Genomic DNA, 25,248 nt, shown 5'->3' with positions numbered 1-25,248 from the left:
AACCCCCAGCAATGACCCCCTGATCCTGGAAATCCCCTCTCAAACCACCCACATTTTTTGTGGAAAAGGCGCCAAATTGCGAATACCTGGGTCGTGGTTGGCAAGGATGGTGACAATTTCCCAATCGTGAATACTCAAATCCGCGATTTGGAAACCCACGATTGACAATGGATGGCTGTATTCTGAATGTGGGGGCATGGTGTCACTGTTGCCAGGCAGAAGTGGGAAGATAAAAGAGGATGGAGGGGGCATGACACTTGAGTTGAAAGGCAGCCATCAAGTGCATAGAGCTACTGCATTCCTGGGCAGGACTGGGCCGCCCTCTCTATCATTATGGTTCCAAAAGCAGCACAAAACCACGGTTCTGGTGGCATCCGCATTCAGACATAATGCTGCCGCTGCCAAGCCTCAGGTCGGGGCAGCAAAACTTGTGACAAACCGAAGGTTCAAATTAGAGTTTGATGAGGCAAACCGCAGGTCAGTTTTGCTGCAAAACCGTGGTTTCATGCATTCGGATATAATGGAGTTCCAACCTCTGCCCCGTTTACCTCCAGTTTCACGTGAAGTCAAATGTAGCCAGTGCACAACAGCCTAAGTCTCATTCATTTCATGGGGTGGTGCTGGAGAGCTCCTCAGTGGACGGTGCCCTATGTTAATTAGTGGGAAGAAGAAGGTGCCATTTGGATTTTCCACTCCAGACACCAAGCAGTCTTGAGCTGACCTTGCATTTTGAGTTGTCAGCCTCGCACCCCAAAAAAGTGCCTTTTGCTTTTTTACTACTACTACTACTACGCTCTTCAACAAAATTCTCAAAGCGGTTTACATTGAAAAATAAATAATACATAAATAAGTTGGTTCCCTGTCCCCAAAGGGCTCACAGTCTAAAAATTAACATAAGGTGGACAACAGCAACAGCCACTGGAGGGATGCTGTGCTGGGGCTGGATAGGGCCAGTTGCTCTCCCCCTGCTAAATATAAGCGAATCACCACTTTAAAAGGTGTCTCTTTGCTCAGCTAGAAGGGGTATGCTTTATGTGTTGCATAGATGGAAATAGCTCATTAGACATGGCCTTCTCTTGTCTCTGCAGCAGTATGGTGAGGAAAAAGCAAAAACTATACTGTACTTTGCTTAGTTCTCATTTCTCTGCAACTGAGCAAAGAAACAGGGCCCTCTCAATATCTGTCATGAGTAACTCTACACAATCAAATCCAGCTCACATATACTACTTAGCAAAGCCACATCTGAGGTTTTGCGCTTTTGTACCACATCGCCTTACATCAGGTATTCTCACATATCTCCTAGATGCATATAGAGTACCACTGCGGTGCACAGTTTCTGCAAGAGCTGCTAGCTGGTACAGTCATAATGGGTTCACAGGAGATGCATCTTCCTTCCTGCCTCTATTGGGATGTTCTTTGGTAGGTGTTATCTGTCTAGTTTTCTCTTAAGTGTCCTTATTCTTCTCCTTCTTTCTTTGTCTCCAGATTTCAGTTTCTAAATAAACAAGTCTTCAGACCAGCAGACAGCAACTGTGGCATTCTGACTATAAAGGCTGCAAGCCAGGAAATCCCGAGCTCAGAACCCACACTTGTCATGAACCTGCTAGGTGATCTGAGGGTCTGACTAAAGGTTAGACACAATACATGTATAACAAAATCATGGCATTTTTTTTTCTTTCTTTCCTGTTTTTGGGGAAAAAACACTTTGTGATGGGGACAGTTCAGAGTGGAAAACAGCTCCCTGATTGCTTCTCCAGTCAAATCAGAATATGAGTCTGATGAGCCCAAGAAAAGCAGCTTAAGGGTGTGTGATTTGGAGCAGCAAAGCAGGGACAACTTCAGGGGGTAGTGGGTGCTCCCCCCGCCAATATTTCCCAGTTTCTCTCCCTGCTCCCCGTTTCTCCCCATTTACGCTCCCCATTTCTCTCCTCCATCCACCAGACTGGAACTTTATAGTAAACTCTTCGATAACACAGCCATAGTATATTATGGTTCCATATTTGGAATTAATTATTTTCAAAAGCCTCTGTTGTATAAGAAGCCTCATTCAATCATTCCTCTACCCCAGAACAAGCAGCAGAAGTCTGTGCAGCCAGGAAGGTAGGAGACTCATTAATTACCTTAATTACCTTACCTCTAGAACAGAGGTTCCTAACCTGTGTTCCTCCAGATATTGCTGAACTGGCTTGGAATGATGGGAGTTGTGGTTCAGCAGCATCTGGAGGTCCACAGATTGGGAGCCCCTGCTCTAGAAGTATTTAATGTACAGCAAAATTCTCACTCCCCTAATATTGTTCTTTGCGATCTCTTTGCTCCCACAGACTGGTTTTCTAGAATTCCTTCTGCAGAAAAGCAGGGGGCTGCTGAGGAAGAGTTAAGTATCCCTCTCTCTGCCCTTCTCTGAGAGGGCAAGCGATCTCTCCCAAAAATCACAGAATGGTCAACTCTCTTAGAAAATAAATATTCCCAGGAGGTTATTCACACTTGGCTTCAGGCTTCGGGGTAAATGTTGAGCGAAGCCACTTTGAAGTACATTCGCAGCATTGAGAGAAGCAGCCCCTCCCCTCTGCCGTTGGGTTTCGTTTTGCAAGTCCGCATGGCAGGCGTCAGTATTTTCCTTCATAGCCAATGGTGAGCGGGGGTGGGGGTGGGTGGGAGAGAACTCCCTGCAGAGATAGATCTGCATTTCTGAAGAGACCATGCCTCTTATCATGCTAAGGATTCTATGTCAGCGCCTCTCCCTGTTTGCTCTGGCGTTTTCAGAAAAAGTAGCTTAAAACCAGCATTTGAAAGGGCTCTTTCATGACTGCTCTTTTCACAGACCCCTGCCCACTATCCTTTTATTTATATACTAGCCAACCCCCCGCACAGAGCATCTGTGCGCTCCTTGGGGCCGGCTGTTTCCCCCTCCCTCTCCCTCCTGTCCGGTCTCTCCTCTCTCCAGCCCCATGCTCTCTTGCCATCCCCCTTCCATTCCTCCCCCCCACCTGGACAGAGATGTGGCGGGTGGCCAAAAAGGATCCCTCCGGCTAAAAAGGATCCCTCCAGCCATTCCTGCTTCTGGGTGAGAACAGGAAAGCCCCGCCGCCCGTTTCTGCCTTGCCCCGGCCTCCAACGGGTGCCAGGGCTGTGCCCCGCCACCCAATTCCCTCCCGTCCCAGGCAGCAACAGGCATGGGGGCTTCGCCCCACCACCTGTTCCCCACTCACCCCCTCTGGCGCCGCCCAGACCAGTGCCAGTGCCTCCTGCCTTCCACCCACCCGGCCTGCTTCCCCCCCACATGGTTTCTGGCCTGGCGGCTAGGTCCGCCGCCACCTCCTCGCTGTTCCCGCCTCCTCAACAACACAGCTGCTCCAACGCAGCTGCAGCTGCCTCCCCCTTGCTTTGGATGGCCAGGCCTGCCTCCCCGCCACCTCCTGCCCCCAGTGAACAGGCTGGGCTGGGCTTTGCCGCCGCTGCCTCCCCATTACCCAAGATGGCCAAACCTGCCTTCCCGCCACCGCCGACCAGCCAAGGCTGCCTCCTTAGGCCATTTTGCGCCTGCTGCCACCCCCCCCCCCAAACTCTCATTGAATGCCAAGAGCTCTCACGAGAGTTCCGCCGCCAAATTCTTCAGGACACGCATGCCGGCTAAGCGTATTAAATATATAGATATAAAGAAGATCCTCCGACCAGTAACAGTTGCATTCCAACTGACCTTAACCATCACAGGCTTATCCTCCCTACCTGCATATGGAATCCCCACTGCCCAATCACCATGGTGCTTCTGCTCATGAGCTCTCGCGAGAGCTTCCACACATGGGATTAGCCATGGGTATGCCTTAGAGAATTAAATATATAGATAGATTTTAAATTGTCGTAACACAGCTACAGTATTTGTGATGTCTAAAAGGATGTCAGAGTGATATAATAGCAAATTGGTGCCATGACTCGGATTGGGGCCACGTTCCTTACACGAGCGTAGGCAACCCCCACTGGGTGGAAAGGCCCCCGGCGACGGACAGACTAACCAGCCCAGCCAGCACCTCACCTTTGTTGAGAAGTGGGCAAGGCTCTACCGTCGCGCCGGGACCTTCCACAACCAGGGGCCAGAAATCGGAGAACTAAGGCAGGAAAACTGTGTAAAGCGCGTTGAGGGGAAGAACGCTCCGGAGCGGGTAAGTAGATTTAAATGAGGGGTTGAAGTCCCCTGGGGTGGGTTATAGTCCCAGATTACACTTTACGGGTTAAAGTCCCAAATAACTAAACTACTTACCAGAAAAGGATGGGAACTGCTCAGAGCAAGAAAAAGGGAAAAGACTGTACTCCATTACAATGTGTATTAAGGAATTGGATATTCCTAACGGGAGGAGATCCCCTTAGGAAAAAGAAAATGATTAATTTCTGTCAAAATTGTTGGCTTTATTACCAATTAGAAAGCGGGGCCGTATGGGCCCCCTGCGGATCGATCGATTATCAAACCATACTGCGGTTATTATTGTTTTGTACCCGGGAAGGAAAATTTGAGGAACATCAATATGAGCAAGCGTTTATGGAGCTCTGGTCTAGGGATGAAATCCTTAAAAGTTGTGGGTTGACGAAGACACAGGCTGCTCCTCCTGTCTTCGTAGGGCTAGCAAATCCGAAAGCCAAACCCACTGCCCTATGTACACCCTTGTGATCAAATGGATCCCCTTCCCGTCCCCAGTGTACCACCTGCCGCCTAGGCCTCCCCGACACCCTCACCTCCCCCAGTCCCGCAGGTAACAAGAGGGATGGGGGCGGGCATAGGTTGTGGGCCATGCGGCTTAGAGGACATGGGACACAGGGAGGGGGAGGGCATAGGTTCTGGCTTGTTCACAGAGGAAACAAGATGAATGGGGCGAAGATGAGGAAGAGGGCAGAAGCTAGTCTTCAGAGAAAGAGGAGGACACTTAATTTTTCTGAACATGAATATGCTGGTGGTTTTAGGAGTTTGTGGGCAAAACCTGAAATGTGTAAACAATGTGGTTTAACTCCTACGGGATTAATGATGTCTGTTGATTAAATGGGTGCCCGATTGATATCAAGTGGGAAGGCATCCACCCTGGTGGCTCAATTTAAATTGGCTTCCTGAAAGGGGTTAACCCCCTCAGCTCCACATCCACCTTATGGAGGTGAGGGGGAAGATTTGCAGAGAAAGGGAAAAGGGAGAAAATGAAAGGAGGAAAAGGAAAAGGCGATAGAGAAAGGGGAAGAGACTGAAGAAGAAGTAGTACTTTGGGAGGTCCAGACGCCCTCCAAAATTCAGTCTGATATGAAGGATACCAGAGTGGTGCTTCAGAAAGTACAGAGAAAGGAAGATAAGCAAGCACAGATAAAGTTGGGAGAAAGGAAAGTGAGTGCCAAGGCATTTCCAGTGAGAAAAGTGACTTTTGAAGCAGGAAATATGGCTTATGTACATGTTCCTTTTACTAGTATAGATATCATGGATACCCCCAACACCATATTCTGCCCAAGGTTCTTTATTATTGCAGTTTATAGATGATCTGTTTTTGGCTACAGTGGATAAAAAGGCCAATGAGCACTTAACTGTTTTATTTTGACCCATTTGGCACAAACAGGTTTTAAAAGCCTCAAAACCAAAGGCTCAGTGGGTCAAATCTGAAATAAATATATGGGACTCCTGTTGTCAAAACATGCTAAGACTTTATTGCCAGAGAGAGTGCATACGATTGTGGGAATGAGGCAACCCACTACTGTTAAGGAGTTTGCTCTTTCCTTGGCATGGTTGGTTTTTGTAGACAATGGATTCCTGGTTTTAGCCAAATAGCTCTAGTAGCTTGTATGATCTAACTATGCAACCCCACAATCTGTCTTGGACAGAAGAGGCCTGAGATGCTTGGGAAAACTTGAAATCTTTATTAGTTTCTGCACCTGCACTAGCATTTCCAAACTATGAGAAACCCTTTTACTTGTTTGTAAAAGAGGACAAAGGATGTATGGCTGCAGTTGTGACCCAATATTTGGGTCCAGCATCATGACCAGTAACCTACCTTTCTGGAAAATCAGAAAGAAAAAGGACCACCATGTTTCTTCCTATTGTAGCTAAATATAAAAAGTATAATTCCTGCATTTTAACCATAGTATGTGGGTCTTGGGGAGAATTGGAGCCTTTTCCTCTCCCCCTGCTTCAGTAAAATCTCTTGGGAACCAAACCCAGCCAACCTTTTAGTTAGATGCCAACCAGTCAGAGGAATAGCTAGTTGAGAACTCCAGTTTGCAACCTATTGGAATTCATTGAACTTTTATCAAGAGATTTAAAGTATATTTCACCATTAAGATTATATATACGATAACTAGCTGCAGGAAATAGTTTAATACTGTGCCATGTGTGCTATGGTTGTAACGTCTTTGTACATTCTCTTATGGGAAGGTTGGGTGAATTTGGTGGATGGAGTTGTTGTTTGGAAACACTTTCATGAGGAAGCAAAAGGGAGCTTTTATGCTCTGAAGATGTGTAACACCTTGGTCATATACTGAATGATTCTTCTGTAAATGATTGTGCTTCTCTTAAAGTTGAAATAGGGCAAATTAACCCTTGATTCATAGTAATAGTAGAAAATTAGGAAAATGTTGTAATTCAGCTGAACCCCTTTAAATTGATCTCTTGTTTATTTTGGGTTTTTGTATTGTCTTATCAGATGTCATTAGTTATTGATAAAGTAATGAGAAAGAGGGGAACTGTAGCACCTTCCCAGTCCCACACCCACCTTTTGTACAGGAGGGGCTCTTAGATTCCACCCCTACAGTTAACCTTGCTTAAGATTTTTTTTTAATGTTATGAAGGGATGTCAGTAAATTGTGGGAGGAAATAAATAAATAAATAAGAAAGAAAGGTTTTAAGCTGAATGGATAAAAGGAGTTGCAAACACAAGCTGATATAATGTGTTGTAAATACTAGAGGTTTTTATGTCTTTGTAATATTTTTGTTACCATGTACACTGAGAGCCACTATAAAATGGTCTATAATTTAAAATTTTCCTCACAGCCAGCCTTGCTGTGCCTCCGCAAAGAACTTTTGAAATCTAGATGCCACTCCTGTAGCCAGTTATACCAAGTGGCAGGGAGTTCCCATTCACCTGAAGGTCTTCTCAGCTTAGAAGGATCTAGCTTTCTGTATGCTACTGTTAAACCCATACTGTTTTCACAGCTCCTGATTAGAGACTTGATAATAACTTGTGTTTATCACAGGCTTCACCCCTCTGCAAGATTATGGACAATTTTTCTGATAACATATTTTGCCACAGAAGCTTGTTTGTTTCATGAGACACTAGGCCTCGTGAAAGAGAGTTCAATCCTATTTCTACAAGGTATATTAATTTTTCCTGGAGGCAAGGACTGTTTCCTTTTATATAGGTTTTTATAAGGATATTGTTGATGGAGAGTTGGAACACTACCTAAACGTGGCTTAGATAGGGACAGTGAAGATCCCGAAAGCCAGGTGTCACTGACAAATCACCCTGCTATGGAGAAGGAAGTCAGGTACACTGGACGGAGACTGATTGCCCTGACAGAAGTCTGTAAGTATTCTGGCACAGTGTGGTGTAGTGGTTAGAGTGCTGTACTAGGACCGGGAAAACCCGAGTCCAGTTCCTCATTCAACCATGACACTTGCTGGGTGACACTGAGCCAGCCACTTAAATGGCCTGGCCTGCTTTGAAGGGTTGTCGTGAGAGGAAACTTAAGTATGTAGTACATCACTCTGGATATCTTGGAAGAACAGCTACATGAGGCTACAGGAGAACAGGACTTTATCTGCAGTTCTACCCAAAAGGCCTTTGCAAGATTCAAGTGCTGAAGTTTATATTGTGGCCTCTCGAGTGATAAGACTATGTTTGACCTGCCAGGTTTTTAAATGTTTCTTCAAAGTCACAAACCCACGAGGGTGGGGTGAACGTGAACATTATTATAATCTCTTTTTTTTGACTTTTATTACTTTTGCCTCCTGCCCAGGATTGCTGCTTGCAAGCTGACCCATTGGGTTGAAGCCCTTTCTACAGCCCACAAGCCATAGTGGCCATTGCAGGCCCCAGTGGAGGACATTATCCCCTGTTTTGGACTTTGGGAAGCGGGGAAGCGAGGGAAAGCAAGGAAACAAAAACATTAGTGGAAATAATAATAATAATAATAATAATGCCAAAAGACCAATTTGAAGTGGCCTCAGGTTTTACTTATTGTGTTGCTTGCTTTGAGAACTAGACCTAAGAAAGGTTATGACCTTCTTCTTTTGGGAATATTGGTTGGCCACCCTGATCCCAGGATGCTGTCCCTTCGGGGGGGAGGAACTGATGTCTTGTATGCCTATCTTTTTCTCTCAGTAAGCAGGGTCCTCTCCAAGTTCTGCTGGTGACCCAAACAGTGATCAAGTGTAAGGGAAGAATCCCAAGGGAGTCTCCATAGGATGTCAACCCTGACCCAGAAGAAGGACCAGCAGTCCACCATCAGCAACAGCTGCAACAAAGGAGAACCCAGAATGCTGGGAAGTTGAACCCCTTGATGGGTTAAAAACTTTGTTCTAAAGGGTAAAAGGAGATTGAACCATGGGAAAATCTGTTAATCATGAACTTTTAGCTTTTGGTGCTCTGATGCTTTTGGATGTTGTTTCTTTTGCCTATAATTTGTATTCTAATAGTTGCTTGTTGTTGTATACAATGGATCCCATACTGTTTAAACCGGGCAATGACATGTATAAAAAGGGGCCCCATGCCCCAAAGAAAATATCATCGTACCAGAAGGAACTAAGGAATTAGTTCCCACAAAAAGAAAGGGTGAAATTGATATAATTGACTAACTTAAGAAAAGTTAATCTAATCATGCTAAAAGGTTTAAAACTCACAACACGATAAAAGCATGATAAAGGTTAAGAAGGAATTTCCTCCCCAGCTCCACCTACATACCAATGAGATACGGAGATACTGTTATCATCATGTAAATTCTTGCCTACGTGATCTGTAAGGTATAAAAGTCTGTTGTAAATGATGATCAGGATTCTAGAATTTGGGCACTAGCCGGCCAGAACCTTTGCTTCTGCAGAGCAAATAAAGCCTTTTAAAACTTCTCCGCTGGTGATGTTCTTTGGCTCGCTGACCCAGTAAAAGAACCATTTGGATGGTATAGCAAGAGGACCTGTGTTTCAGCTGTGGAACTAGTGTTAGGACAGTATCAGCCTAAAAGTACTGAACTTAGGAGCCATCCTTGAGCATTGGGTGGAAGGGTTTGTTTTTAATGTGCAACCAGACACAAAACATGCAGGCTTTGTTTTCCTTTTCTTTTAAGTGCAGATAAAAGCATATTTGTTCAGAAATGCAAGTATGCAAAAGTTGTTAGGTTAGATGCTTAGGTTAGAAAGGGAAGTTGGTTAGATGCTTAGGTTAGAAAGGGAGGTTAGAAAGGGAGGTAAGAAAGGGAGCTGGTCTTGTGGTAAAAAACATGAGTTGTTCCCTTTGCTAAGCAGGGTCCACCCTGGTTTGCATTTGAATAGAAGACTATATGTGTGAGCACTATAAGATATTCCCCTTAGACTAGAGGATGGGGATGCTCTGGGAAGAGTATTTGATGCTTGCATGCAGAAGGTTCCCAGTTCCCTCCCTGGCACCTGGGAGAGATTCCTGCCTGCAACCTTGGAGAAGCTGCTGCCAGTCTGTGAGGACAATACTGAGCTAGATGGACGAAGGGTCTGACTTGGTATAAGGCAGCTTCCTATGTTCCTATTCCTGCCAATATAGGTTCTTTGTTTGCATTACAAACGTAACCTGAAGTAACTGTTTTTAAGCTCCATGAGTGAAAATATGTAGAACCCATTGTGGAAGAATGCAGCAGACTTGAGAGGAAGTGGTTGTTGGTTGTTGGTTAACACTCTTGGCTTGGGTGCCATTCATTTGCTTTGCTCACTCTTCATTTGCATCCAGTTGCTAATTCTCCCCCTGACTTCTCTCTAGCAAGGGGATGGCTGATTCTGTGTCTGGTTACCTTGATTGGGCTCCAGGGCTCCATGTGTGCATCACCCAGGGCCTTTGCCCTCTCCAGCCCTGACTACGAGAAGCCCTCTACAGAATCAACAGGGAGGGGCCACAGCTCTCTGGTAGAGCATCTGCTTTGTATGCTGAAGGTCTCAGGTTTGGTCCTTGGTTTCCCCAGCTGGAGACGGGAAAGAAGGAGCCTGCTTGAAACTCTGGGTGGATGCTCCCAGTCAGTGTAGGCAATACTAAACTAGACGGATCAAGGGTCGGACTCAGTATAAAGCAAATCCATAGAGTTTATCTTGCACAGAGTGTGCTGTCTTGCTGGATAATGGGTTCTTTGGGAGCAACTGGTCTACTGCTAGGGAAGTGTAAACATATTTAAGTTTCCCATCCTTCTCATAGTCGTTCCTACCATCTTAATGTACATGCACAGAGAGTTCTCCCGCGATATGCACCGTATAGGATCCAGTATTTTGGGTAAAGGTTCTTCACTCTCTGTGACCCTCTTATTTAGAACGGATCTTTTGTTTTTGAACAGGAGCTGCCACTCAGTGTCACCAAGAGTAAAATTCCAAGGTAACTCCAGAAGTTCAGGTAAAGCATCCATGGAATTTTGAGGGAAGCACTGAAAATGTTTCAGTAAGACTAGTGACATTAATGCATATAAGCAAGTAGCTAACAACAAACAATTTCTCTCTCTCTTGTCAGTTCCATAGTCATTTTCTTGACTAGCTGCATCTTGCTAGGATCCAGAGTTTAGACTGTACAATTCCGGCCCTCCTACAGATGTTGGACTACAATTCCCATCATCCTGCCCAGGGAGATTGTGAACCACCCAGGGAATTTTTTTGTATGGGGCAGTATAGAAATGTAAGTAATATATGAATATAAATAATCCCTGACTATTGGCCAGTGTAGTGGGAGATGAGAGAAATTGTGGTTCAAAACGGCTGGAGGGCCAAAGTTGTATAGCCCTGGTGTAGACTTTACTGAGCTAGATGGACCCGTATTCTAATTCAGTATAAGGCCGTTTCCTATGTCCCCATGTACATTGAAAAGAGGACCTGTAGAATGAATCTAATACAGACAGAAATCAGGATCATGGTGGAGATGGAGAGTCTGTTCAGCTGGCTTGGTCACAGATAGGGTACCATTCTTATTGCATACAGCATTCTCCCCACAACCAAGCTGTGCTCCTATGCACAGACATGATTCAGGCATTCCATGCCAAGTCACTGGGTGATCTTTCTTCAAAACCTACACATGGATTTGAACCCAGACACCTAGAGGTCAGCCCCAACAACCCACCATTCCCTACTCTCTCTCCTGAATCACCATGACACTTAAGATAACTGTGGTCTTGCTCCATCCCACTCTGTCATTCTCCAGAACCCATAATATCAGGCTGACTCAATTGAATAATGAATGGCATGTCAATGACTGCAGCAGGATAAGCCTTTCATGCATCTGCTGGGAATTTCTGCCTGGGCCAGGTGCCTTTGCCAACAGACCAAGAGGAAGGTGGTTCCATTAGTGTGTAATTAATAATTTCCTTTTGTTTACAGGAGCAACATCTGGGCTAGCACAGCAAGAGCTGTGGTTTTCTACTGTGGTCAGCAGCAAAAACCCAAACCCTACATTATAGTTCCACAATTTCTGTAGAGGAAGACGGAAGTGGATGTTGAAGGTAACACTCAGAAACTAGAGGACGACAGGCGAGGAGCTCCACTTGTTGACAACGCATTCTGAAACTGTGTGCGAGAGCATATTAGCTATTCTATGAGAGCTGGTTGCTATGCTAGTGTGCCTGCAGCAATACCTTCATTATACAGGATAATCAAAGGCTCTTGTGAACCCAAAGTACAAAGCCACAGAGGCGGCTACCCACTGTAACTCTGAATGAGTTATTGTTCTGGCTTGGTCTCCTTGAAAGACAAAGATCCTCTTCTGGGGATGTGTACAATGATACCCAGTCTCTGCATTAGGTAGGAATGGAGCATTCAGTCACTCGCAGTATAGAGTCACAACAGAATTACTTGTCATTAGGGGAGGCTGCCTGCCTGCTGCATCTCTACAAGCATCCTTGCCTCCTTCCAGGAAGCACGAACAAAAGAGAACTGATGGATCCCTAACTGCACGGGTGCACTTCGAGTCCACCTCAGAATATCATGAAACTACACAATATAATGGTGTAGAAAATCATTGTGTTAAAAGCTTTGAAACAAATATATTAGCAAACCAACAATAATGCATTACATAAAGTGCAAACCGTCTCTGTCAATACAGGAATCCACAAGGGATTAGTATGGAGATCCTGAATAAACCAAATCAAAAGATATTTGAAAAATCCCACCCAACAGAGGGAAATTCATAACTGCACAATGGTAGCTGAGTCTGAGAGAAGCATCTTTGGCAGGGGGAGTGGAAATGGGAATGCTTGTTCAGACTCTAGGTTCTAGAGGAGCCTGGACTGCTCACTTCATCTTTCTAATTGTTATCAGTCACTTTTATATCATAGGAACATAGGAAGCTGCCATATACTAAGGCTATTCACATGTGTGGAGGAAACCAGGCTAAGCGAGCCCAGCCCTGTTTCCCCCACATGTATGAACTGCCAGGAGCTGGATGGCTCCTGGCAGTTAGCCTGCTTAATTGCCGCCCCCCCCGCCCTGCCCCAAATGAGATTAGCGGAGTGCGGACAATGGCATCATAGGAAACATAGGAAGCTGCCATATACTGAGTCAGACCATTGGTCCATCTAGCGCAGTACTGTCTACACAGACTGGCAGCGGCATCTCCAAGGTTGCAGGCAGGAGTCTCTCTCAGCCCTATCTTGGAGATGCCAGGGAGGGAACTGGGAACCTTCTGCTCTTCCCAGAGTGATTCCATCCCCTGAGGGGAATGTCTTACAGTGCTCAAATGTATAGTCTCCCATTCATATGCAACCAGGGCAGACCCTGCTTAGCTAAGGGGACAAGTCATACTTGCTACCACAAGGCCAACTTGTGGTCATCCTGACATGCTGTCAGGATGTCCCTTAACTACACAAGAGGGGTATTCATCTGAATCACCCCTCTAAACACACTTCAAAAACCTGTTTAAGCAGATATTCAGAGCATGTGTAGAGGGGTGATTCAGATGAACAGCACCCTCACATGATTAAGGGACATCTGAACAGCGTGTTGGGACACCCTCCAGTGACGTCAGGGCGGTCACACTTTCAACATGACCCCATCCTGATCGCATGTTGAAGCCAGCGTCCCATCCAAACCAGAGGTAGGCTGCAATGCCTGGAGCTCTCATAGAGCCTGGATTTAGTCAGCTGACCTCTTTGCCCAATGGAGACACACCAGACCCTATAAATTCATTGCCTCTCAGTCAGCTCAGCCAACTGAGCAACAGCACAGACTCCCCTGCCCTCGGAATCTGACCTCCACCCTGGCTCCAATGGCATTTCCTGCCTCCCATCATCTTCTCCTCATTGACCCACTCCAATTCCTAACCTTTGTCTGTCCTGGACAGCATCCCCTGCCTCTGTCCCTCTGCCTCTTGCCCTAACTGGACCATCCTCCTGCAGCCTGTCTCAGAATGTGGCCAAGCTGTGACACCAGCTGCAGGTGCAGTGGGGTTAATTTCCGAATGCTCCCCACAAAACCCCAGACATCGTGAGAATCCCACATACAGCAAAATAGGATGTCAAGGGAAGGCCTAGGCCAGAACCCCTCTCTTTGCTAGTTTTCTGTGTGCAGGAAATTGTGGATGAAAAACTGAAACCTGAGTCCCTTCTTGCTGAAATGCTATGGTATGGGGAAAGTATTGCTATGGGTATGAACTGGCCCATTTGCTGGAGGTTGGCATGCTGACCCAACCTCCACAAAATGCACCAAAGAGGCTCTGGTTAAAACTGTCTCTGCAGTTTCCCAGAAGAATTCCAGCTGAACCCAGAATAATTCCATTTCTAGGGTCCAGACACATAACGAAGGGGGGGCAGGCAGGGCATGTGCCCTAGGTGCCAGTTGCAGGGGGGCGCAATGCGCCTGCTATGCCCCACCCCAACCAGGACAATTTTGCTATGTTTTTTTTTTAAAAAAAAAATTAAATCCCACCCCCGCTTCAATCCCAGCGGGCTGCTGCTGCTGCTCACCGCCGCCAGCCAACACCGCCCCCCACTCAGGCATGACTCGCACGAGAGCTCTGAGTCCGGGAGGCGGGCGGGCGCTCTCCCATTGGCTGCAGAGAGCGAGCACTGCCAATGCCAATTATTTGCTGCCTAAAAGTGTCTATTTCCCTTTGTCTTCCTCCCTGGAGGGAGAGAAAGGGAGAACAGATGCTTTCACGAAGCAAGCCTGCCTGAAATGAGACCCAAAGAGCTCGCTTGGGCTCTAAGGAGCTCGAGGCCACGCCCCTTTGTGACTTCATCAAAAGGGGGTGTGGCCACGTGCAGAGGGGCGTGGCCTCGAGCTCCTCTGAAAAATTGCGATTTATTGGGAGGAATAGAACAAAGGCAAGGCATCAGCTGCATTTAGCAAAATGTATTGATAAGAAGAGGATAAATTATATATCAGACGAACATCTTGGTAGTAACAAAAGGGTGGTGTGTGTGAGAGAGAATTATGACGTTGATTGTAGCAGCCCCCCCCCCGTGGGGCAGGAGGTACTAAAAACAATTCCTTATAATTCAGATGTCTTTTGTATCTGGTACGGATAAAAACTTATATACCCTTGCCTTTAGCAGTGACTGATGAACTCACAAGTTAACCATCAAAATTAATATAAACTTGTACCATTGTATTTGTACAATTTCCTAGCTAAAAACAGCAAATGTTTGTTTATAGGAGTCACCTTCAATTTTTGTCATAAGTGGTTCTAATTGATAAGAAGGAAACAGATATGAGGAACAAAGAAGGCCAAAAACACACACAAAAAAAACAGGTTTCTGCTTTAACAGAGCAATCTTAAGTGCATTTATTCAAAACTAAGCTCATCTGAGTTCAATGGGACTTACACTCCCTAATACTGTAGGTAAGTGTGTTTAGAATTGCAGATTAGTATAATTATAAGATGGTTAATTTGAACAAAACAGATATTTCAATTTAACCTCCTGGAAGCCAGCTTCCTCTTCAACTAGAACTGTATTTTAAGTAACCTAGTCCATCTATTATATATCTTGAAGAATTGGTTGGTTGGTTGATTGGTTGGTTTGAAATCTATATATATAATTCTCCTGGATGTGCCTTGGAATGTGCGTCCTAGCGCCCAGCTGATTGGCTGGGCGGCCGAAGGGCCTGATTGGCTGAGGCACACCCAGGAGGATTGGTCGCTGCGGCGGCAGCAGGCCTGGCCACAGAAGTCAGAGGCACTGTCGGGCCCAGTCGCGGAGGCAAGCCCCGAGGGGGGAGAAAGGGGGGGCAGAAGTGGCAGTGGGGAGGAGAGGCGGCTGGGCCTGGAAGTGGAGACTGGGGCAGAAGGTGGCGGGGGAGAGGTAACCGCCAGCCCCAAAGAGCACACAGATGCTCTGTGCAGGGTCGGCTAGTACAGTTATATTTCTCAATACCTACAGATACCAAATTTTGCATGAACAATCCTGCCACTTACATTAGCTGAATGCACTATACCGGAATATGCTGGGGGAAAGGTTTAATTAATTAATTGATTGATTGATTGATTTTTTTTTTTAGAAGAAATTAGGGATATAATCATATTTTAACTGCTATTGTTCTCAATAGATTAACACTCCATAATCAGAAATAATTCTAAAATGACATAGTGCCCAGAGAAGCAGAAGATCTTTCTCAGATTCAAATTTACTATGATTCAAATTTACCATATATGATAATCCTCTCTAGTAAAATGCTTGGTGTCCGTCCGCATGCCCAGAACAGAGCAAGGCAGCCGCAAACGCCAGCACCCAGCAGCCATGTTGGGGCCGGGAGAAGGAGAAGTGGCCGCCACCCACGCCGGAAGGAGAGTGCAGGTAAGGCGGCGGCGGCGGCGGAGCCGCGGCCACAGCCAGAGGTGGCGGTGGCCGCGGCGGGGCAACTGGCGGCGGGAGTGCGGGTGAGGCGGCAGCGGGGCGACTGGCTCCATGGCAGTGGCCACTGCCGCGGCAGTGTGGCCGAGGCGGCAGCGAAGCCGCGGCCTCGGCAAGCGGGGGTGGGGGCCGCGGCGGGACGGACAGGGCTGCTGCCGCGGAAGTGCGGCCGAGGCGGCGGTGAAGCCGCGGCCTCGGCAAGCGGGGGTGGGGGCCGCAGCGGGGCGGCAGGACGGACAGGAAAGGACTGGGCCCGCTGGTGGCCGCACTCAGGGGGCCGGGGTCTCCCAGAACGAAGGAGAAGCGGGGACCAGGGAGGGCAGAGGCGGCTGCGGCGGAACCGGCCCTGCCGCGGGGAAAGCTGGGGCCCGCCGCAGGGAGCGAATAAAAGGTAGAAGAGACTTCTGGGCAGGGGGGAGGGGGGAGGGCAAGTGGGAGTGGGGGTGGGCCCGGAGCACTTACTAGCACCCGTTATTTAACGGGCCTGAAAACACTAGTTATTCAATAAAATGAATAATGTTTAAAGTTGGAAACTTATCAATTTCAAACTGTTCTTTTAGTTCCCTTTTGCAAGCACATTAATAAAAATTATATGACATATTTAATTTCTTGAACTTTTTTATAAATCTAATCTAGTTATTATAAATCTAATTATTAAAATTGTAATAATTTTAAAAACTTGTTTTAATAATTTTATTATATTGTTTTTATTGTCATGTATTTTAATTTGTGACTTTTAAATATTTTAAATTTCATACACCACCTAGAGATATGCATATCAGGCGGTTAAAAAAAAGATAAATAAATAAATAAATAAATAATGTACGCCAAATTACTTTGCCCAGTCAACAACAGGCTTACTAGTGTTTATTAGGCTTACAGGCTTACTAGTGTTTATTATTACAACTTACTAGTGTTTATTAGCCTACTTTCCAGTAGGCCTATGAGATCACCTGGCATTCTGTGTGTGTGTCCGTGTGTTTCCCCCTATCAACTTTGCAACGCCTGGACCAAAATGAACAAAATTGGGTACAGTTGTAGGGACACATAGGGACACCTCAACGGCATAGTTTGTGGTGATGTCATCTACCCCGATCCAAGATGGCGGACGTGTAAACTTTTGAGGTGTAAGTGGGCTAACTTGTGAACCGCCTAACTGATAGGGATGCCCAAAGGGTGTGGTGTGTGTTGATATCATGCACTCCAATTCAAGATGGTGGCCATGTGAACGTCTGAGGCACAAGTAAGCTAATTTGTGGATTTGTGTGTGATTTGTGGGTAATACTTGGATATAAATTTCTTCAATGCAGTAAGAAAACTTCAGTTATAAGGAACACTTATACAAAGGCAAAACAGTGTACTTCCTACATTGCTAGTTGAATATGGTAGAGTGTTTATTATTCATATGATAAGATAACACATGACCAGTGTTCTCTCTAATTTTTCACCCCATCTGAGTGCAGAATGAGTTTTGTTCTGGGCAGGAGTATCAAGGCAGTGTGTGCACACAAGCATTCAGAATAGAGCCTTCCTGATTCAACCTGAGTGGGATCTAAAACTTGTGAGCACATGCACACGCCTTAGAGGTGATGTAGATGGGGCTCGTACACATCAGAGGGAACAGTGCACATGACTGAAAACTCTTTCAGACAAAAACACCAATCCCAAGGTGCGCTCCTGCGCGATATAAAAAATGTGAATGTTGTTGCTTGCTGGCAGATAGCAGCTGCGGAGGCAGGGGGGTTGCTAATACACACTGCTGGATTTGGAATGCAATAAACATGCTGATCAGGGAATGTAAGGACTACATCCAGTCTCCTGTACCTCTCTGAATAGCTGATAGGTGTGATTCCTGCTTTCTGAAGAAGGCTGTATCTGTGCTGCCTCAGCAATTTGCATCAGTGAAAGCAAGGAAGGTGCCGTTATAATTTTCAGGTAGTGCAATAATTTGTTAATTAAAAGATTAACGAGCTTGACTTGTATTTTTGAGCTGATATTATGGTGAAGTTATCTGAAAGATGGGTGTCAGATATTGGGGGGGGGCGCAATTTCAGTGCTTGCCCTAGGTGCTGTTTTCCCTAGATACGCCTCTGCTAGGGTCTTCCTGAGGGCCAAACTACACTTGATCAGCCATTCTGAGATGGCGATTTTACTTTGCTTAACCATGGAAGGGCAAGTGTGTATTCATATATCATCCAGCTTTAAGCTGAAGTCCCTGTGAACTATCAGGGAGCACTCCATACACAATTCGGGTTTTTCATTGTGCATTGGAGCTTTGCCTGATTTATGTCTGGGGTAAAAAAAATCCACTTTTTGCATCGATTTTGGGGGGCAAATTCAAAATATCCATAACTCGCAGTACTTCACCCTTCTTAATCCCGCAGAAAAACCTGCTGCCTGGGAAGCTTGTGCAGAGATTGGCTCTCTTGCCTTAAAAACAAAACAGAGGAAAATTTAAAAGCAGCTGCAGAAGGACTGAGCTGGATCCAGGCCATGACACTGGAGAAGGGGAGTTGAGTATTTCCTCCTCCCTGCACTGTTTCTTCAACCAGACCCCCACCCCAAGCAGCTGTTTTGGAGTTGCTGTCTTTTATTCCAGTGAGGCTAACTACATGGGGCTGTATCTGTGAGAGTTTGACTGGGGGGAACAGATGAAAAAGACCTCCCCTCAGTGCTGCTGCTGCTGCTTCTACACAGGCCATCTCCCCTTTATCCCATAATTGTTGCTTTTAATTACAAATACAAACATCAGGTATGCCTCAAGTCCTTTAACCCTTGGAAAGGAGCCCTAGAAAGCAGATGTTACATAGTGGCTATGCTAAGCAACTGAGTTATGAAGGAAGGAATTCTGGGTTCATATCTAGCCTCTACCATGAACCTCCTAGGTCAAGGGTGGCCAACCTGAGGCTCTCCAGCTGTTGTTGGACTGCAACTCTCATCTTCTCCAATAAACAGCTGGAGAGCCTCAGGTTAGCCACCCCTGGCCTGAACTAGTGGTCTTAGGCAAGCCTGCTAACTGAGCAAAGAAGCACTTTTTAAAAGTGGTGATTCTCCTTATTGAGCATGGGAGAGCAACTGGCCCTATCCATCCCCAGGACAGCATCCGTCCAGTGGCTGTTGCTGGTGTCTATCTTATGTTTCTTTTTAGATTGTGAGCCCTTTGCGGAATGTATTTTCATTCATTCATTCATTCATTCATTCATTCTCTATGTAAACCTCTTTGGGAACTTTCATTTTTAAAAAAGCGGTATATAAATATCTGTTTTTATCCAAGCCACTCTCTCTCAGCCTCTCTCCCTCCTATCTGCAACAGGGAGATGATAATAATATTGGCCCACCATCCAGGGTTGTTGTAAGGCTTATAAGACAATGGATGTGAAGCAGTTTCTAAATGAATGTTCATTTTTTAAAAACTAAAGTTTGCTTGAAATGATACAGACATCATATATCTGTTGTGGTGACCATTGGCTTGGAGCCTGTGACATCACTGGGGGCCATGTTACATGTGTCCACCAACCTCTGCCCCTGCAACAATTTCCCAAATATTTGGAAAGGTTTTGAATTTTGGGGTAGAGTGATGGAGGAATGCATATTCATATGAACACATCTGTGGCTCCAAAGGACAGACAGACTTCATTGAAGAGTGTGCATTTCCCCTCACTACAACACTGCAGCCAAAACCCTTGGCATTCAAAGTATTTTCAGAATGAACAACAGATAGGCTTCTCTCCCCACTCCTCCACCAGACTATCCTTTCTTACCAATGCCAGGGACATCTCTTTGAAAATGTCATGCCTGTCTGCCGGCAGTGCCCCTAGTATCTCCAGTTTAAAGAGATACCCGCATAACTTCTGTGGGTCAGGCATATCAAGGGAAGGTCTCCGGTTCTTCCTCCATCTGCCTCTTTTGGCTGCAGAAATGTTCTCTCCCAGGAATCCATGTCCTACGCGATTCCAAGAAGCATAAATCAACCTTCAGCACAAGCGCCAACGGGAAGGGGATTGAAAACATCCAGAACTCAGAGTGAGAGCAGTCTTAAGTTGTACAGGCTGCTGTGCTCCCCCAGGGGAAAGAAATCTGACATCCAGAGATTTTGCAGACCTGTGGGCGTATTGTGCAAAAGCTAAGCTGCATTAGGGTACCCTTTCACGGACTGTGTGCAAAGCCTCGATGTAGGGAGCAGTCCTTGGAAAAGGATCATGTTGCATAGGATGCTGCTTTGTGGACTCTTCCATTTTCTTGTCCCAATGCTTGCCCCAGGCTACTGCTGTGGGAGAGGGGAGAGGAGACTGCATAGGTGCTGCAGGACTGGGGGGGGGGCGATGCATGATTCCCCACATTTGAATGCAGAGGAACCCATGCGAGCAGGCTCCTGCAGCACACGGTGAGTTCTGAGCATTGTTTCCTACTGCACAAGCAAGTGGCGCTGGTGCAACCTGCTCCAGAAAGTTCCCCTTACTTCAGAAAGTCCTTTCAGAAAGAAAGATGGATGGGGAGATGATAATTGAAAGGAAAAAAACAGAGAGAGATAGGGAGCGAGACTAGAGAGAGGGAAAAGAACCAGAGGCGTATCTAGGGAAAATAGCGCCTAGGGCAAACACTGAAATTGCGCCCCCTGTCCAAACATCCGACACCCATCTTTCAGATAACTTTACTATAATATCAGCTCAAAAATACAAGTCAAGCTTGTTAATCTTTTAATATTTCAAAAACTATTTAGCAGTGGACGTAGCCAGACCAAAAAATGCTGGAAAACTACAAATTTCAGTATGCTGGGGATCATGAAATACCCAAATACTATGTGGAGGTGTACTTGGAAAACTAAACAGAAGTGCCTGTCTAATTCTCTACTATGCATTGTAGCATCACTATTACATCAGTTTTAAAAATAAATGGAGAATTTGCCTTTCCCAGATACTCTGAAAATAATTAAAGGATATGCAGAGTAAACTGTGTCACTGCTTGGAATATATTCTAGTATTCCAGAAAGACAGTTAAAATGAGAGAAAAAGAGGAAGAAACTCCCAGTGGGCCTTAATACTAAGGATTTCACACTGATTCAAAGACAAAATCACCATTAATAGCCATAATATTAATTCATCACATTTAACTGACTTATCACAAGAAGCAAAGTAAGAGCAAATGAATACAATCCTAGCTCATAAGCTTCAGCTCAGTATTCACAAGCCCTGATTCTCTGTACATAGTGCCAAACTGAATATGTGTACAGTGACATATTAAAATTTTTAAAAAATGTTTTTACCTGTAGCCCCTTCAGGGGGCTTCCTAAAGGCCATGGGGGGGGCGGTCTGCAAAGGTCCCCCCTCCCCCTGCTGGCCTCTAGGACCTCACAGGGACCATTTGAGCATGTGCAGTGGCCATTTAAAAACATTTTTTAAAGGCCACTGACAATAAAATGGCTACCGTGCATGCTCAAATGGCCTCTGCAAGGCCTGGCATGGCCTAGGGCCTCACAGAGGCCATTTGAGCATGTGCGGTGGCCATTTTGTTTTTGGCAGCCATTAAAAAAAAAAATTAAAAACTGACGCCCCCCTTCAAGTGGTGCCCGGGGCACGTGCCCTACCTGCCCCACCTTAGATACACCCCTGAAAAGAACACGTGAAGGGAGAAAGGAAGGGAGAAATGAGAAAACACAAAGACAGAGAGGAGGAAAAATGGAGGTGCCTTGTGAAGAATGGGATGGAATAAGGGAAGACTCCAACATGCTTTTTTGTATTAGGTATGAAGATTGAAAGGAGACAGTCTTCATCTTTATTTTCTGTTTTTGTTTCTTTTCTCTTTCTCCTCTATTCTCTTCTTTAAAAACAACCTACCTCTTTATTAAACTTCATAGTCTAACTGCACAGAAACTCATTTTCTATGGCACATTTTTTTTCCTGTACTGCACAAAGTGTACCCAGTTGCATATTTAGAACAAATGAACCATTCCATAGCACAGCTGAGGCTAGTGGTCATGAAGCTTTTCGTACCCAGCTATTAGTTTGCATCTCCTCCGGAATGGAGGTTTGCATTCACATATCGGCCAAATTTCCCCCGAAGTCCCCATGAGCTATTGGGGAGCACTTCACACATAATTTGGGTTTTTCATCGCACCTTAGAGTGTAGCCCGGTTTATATCTGGGGTTAAAAAAAAAATCCACTTTTGGTGTTGGTTTTTTGGCAACTTCAAACTTGAAGTGAAGCCTCACAGAAAAACCAATGGTAAAGCCTGCTGTCTGGGAAAGCTCCAGATAAATTTCACAGTGCAACCCTTGCAGCAGGGATGCACATCAAAACTGGTACTAGCCTTCAGTACAAATGCAAGGCATTTTTACAGCTGAGGCTTGCATCACCTCCAAACCTCTCTTGCTTTATTTACATTGAACCTTGCTTGCTTATGTGGAAAACAATGAGAGGCATTTGTAATGCAAATGAACATTCTAGTTAATGTACTTGCCTTCCCTTTTCTCTTTTTTTACATTCATGTTAGAAACCAAATTGAAGCTGAACTCACTCAGAGCACTAAGGGTGTGCACAAAACTGGTTTTCCTGATTCAGTTTGAATCCAAACCGGATTCGGGCTGGACTGGCTCAGCATGTCTCCCCCAGAACCAGGCCCCCAGCTCAGTTTGAATTTGAACTGGCTTGGGCCTGGTTCAAAGCCCCTAAAGGTAAAGTGTGCCGTCAAGTCGATTTCGACTCCTGGCGCCCACAGAGCCCTGTGGTTTTCTTTTGGAAGAATACAAGAGCGGTTTACCATTGCCTCCTCCCGCACAGTATGAGATGATGCCTTTCAGCATCTTCCTATATTGCAGCTGCCCGATATAGTACCAGCGAGGATTCGAACTGGCAACCTTCTGCTTGTTAGTCAAGTATTTCCCCACTGCGCCACTTAAGGCCCCTACAGCACAGTAAAAAGGGGTTAGAAGGGTTATTTATTTATTTATTTTATTCATTCTATTTTTATACCGCCCCTCCAAAATGGCTCAGGGAGGTTTACAATTAAAACAGAAACTGTTAAAACCAATAACAATTAAAACAGAAATATAAATATAAACATCAATTAACCATTAAAACATCATAAAAAACAATTAAACCATCAGAACAATCCAAACCCTGAAAACTAGGTTACAATATTAAAACAATTAAAACTAATTAAAAAATTTATTCACAGTGGATGCTGCTGCCATGGATGGGGGCAAATGGGGTCATGCAAATGGCCTGCGCACATGCATGGAGGTCAAACAAATGGCCTCCAGGCACGTGCAGAGGCCCAAAACGGGCCGAAGGCGGCCTTGATCAGCCCTTGAGACTTGTGGGGAGGCTGGCAGGGGTCTGGGGAGCTGTCCCCCCCACCGCAGCTGCTGCCACCACTGTGAGTAAACCCCCTTTTACTGCACAGTAGGGGCTTCAAACTGGGCCCAGCCGGTTTGCATACCCCTAAAGAACACCATTTCCCAAAACATCCACAGTGGAGACACCTTTCAAGTCCAACCCCACCCCCATTAAATTTTTATCCCGTCCTTCATCCAAATGGGGAGGACCATCATACCTGCCCCCCACCATTTTATCCTCACAACAACCCTGTAAGGTAGGTTAGGCTGAGAGAGAGAACGTGATGGCCCCAGGTCACCCAGTGAGTTTTGTGGCTAGATGAGGATTTGAACTTGGGTATCTAAGTCCTAGTCTGGCACTCTAGCCACTACACCATGCTGACAGTCATACAATTTTAGCAATATGCTGAATGCCTTGGCTGTGCACAGGCCAGATTCAGCCTGACTACATTTGGCCCTAGTTGGGCAACTGGGGTCAGCTTACCCTTCTCAAGCCTAGGCGGGGGTGGGGGTGGGGAGCAGGAAACAAACCCTCCCCCCCTCCTCTGAGTCAAGGCTGGCTAGAGAGTGATCAGGTTTCCTGAATTTCTGTCTCTGGCTGGAGGGGAAAGGCCTAATTGGAAACAGCTCCCTCTCTGCTCAGTGCTGCCATTTCCTCCCACGAGGCACAGCGGCGTTGCAGGGAGAGGCAAACTGCAGCTCTCCCTGAAGAGCCAAGGGAGAAGGGGCCGGGTTTGGGAAAGGCCTTGACAGATGAAGCCCGGGCTTCTGGCCAAGCCATATGGAGGCAATGTATGTATACAGATTGCAAAACACACACCAAAAGACCCTTGCCTTAGGACCACCCCCTCCACTAGCTTCCCAAAAATTACATTCAGAGACATGGCACCTCTGTCCATGCCCCTATGGCCTGGAGTACCGCCCTCCCATCCCGCCCGCCCACCTGTTCATTCCCTGGGCCAACGCAGCCTCACCTGGCTTGCCCCTCCCCTACCCCCTGACTCTGCCTGGGAAGGATGAAAGGGCTCTACCCACAATGCCGTCTGCTTCCAGCTGCCCTTCCTTACTCGGGAGAGCCCCTACTTGTTGCTCCTTGTTCTGCTCCTGGCAAATTGCTGTCTCTGTTTCCACCATGGGGGTGGGGTTCGGGATCGGGATGTCTGGTTAAAAGGCAATCCCTCTGCATTTCTGGGGTTGTCATTCTTCAGCTCAGGGTCTACAGAAGTTAAATTTCTGACTGAGAGGTGAGTGCATCTTCATGTCTTTAATGCATGTGCTGTCTTATAGACTATTGGTCCATCTAGCTCAGAACTGTCATAAGAACATAAGAACAGCCCTGCTGGATCAGGCCCAAGGCTCATCCAGTCCAGCATCCTGTTCACACAGTGGCCCACCACATGCCACTGGGAGCCTACAGGCAGGAGTTGAGGACATGTCCTTTCTCCTGCTGTTACTCCCCTGCAACTGGTATTCAGAGGCATCCTGCCTCTGAGGCTGGAGGTGGCCTATAGCCCTCCTACTAGTAGCCGTTGATAGACCTCTCTTCCATGAAGTTATCCAAACCCCGACTTAAAGCCATCCAGGTTGTTGGCTGTCACTACATCTTGTGGCAGAGAATTCCACAAGTTGATTATGTGTTGCGTGAAAACGTATCTCTGTTTGTTGGTCCTAGATTTCCTGGCAATCAATTTCATGGGATGATCCCTGGTTCTAGAGTTATGTGAGAGGGAGAAGAATTTCTCTCTATCTACTTTCTCCACTCCATGCATGATTTTATAGACCTCTATCCTGTCTCCCCGTGGCTTTCCAAGGCTTCAGGCAGAAGTTCTTCCCAGCCCTACCTGGGAGACGCTGGGGACTGAAACTGGGACCTCCTTCTGCCTGTAAAGCAGATGTTCTT

The 25,248-nt window shown here is 46.1% G+C and overlaps 1 protein-coding gene across 3 annotated transcripts in view; it reads left to right on the top strand.

Moving 5' to 3' along the window:
• Nucleotides 1-15,294: 15,294 nt before the first annotated feature.
• The window catches only part of MRPL4 (mitochondrial ribosomal protein L4), a 57,461-nt gene continuing 47,507 nt past the window's right edge, over nucleotides 15,295-25,248 (top strand). For 2 of the 3 annotated variants that reach the window (XM_053289194.1, XM_053289192.1), the window contains exons 1-2: nucleotides 15,295-15,363; nucleotides 15,830-15,957. In XM_053289194.1, the coding sequence (XP_053145169.1) occupies nucleotides 15,853-15,957 (105 nt within the window). In that variant the 5' untranslated portion in view covers nucleotides 15,295-15,363; nucleotides 15,830-15,852. Of the gene's footprint in view, nucleotides 15,364-15,829; nucleotides 15,958-25,248 lie in introns of those variants that run through there. The other variant, XM_053289195.1, reaches the window with a different exon arrangement.

This window comes from Hemicordylus capensis, chromosome 2 (assembly GCF_027244095.1).
Source record: "Hemicordylus capensis ecotype Gifberg chromosome 2, rHemCap1.1.pri, whole genome shotgun sequence".
In the NCBI taxonomy this organism is placed as follows: Eukaryota; Metazoa; Chordata; class Lepidosauria; order Squamata; family Cordylidae; genus Hemicordylus; species Hemicordylus capensis.
This window is presented reverse-complemented; position numbering and strand designations above follow the sequence as displayed.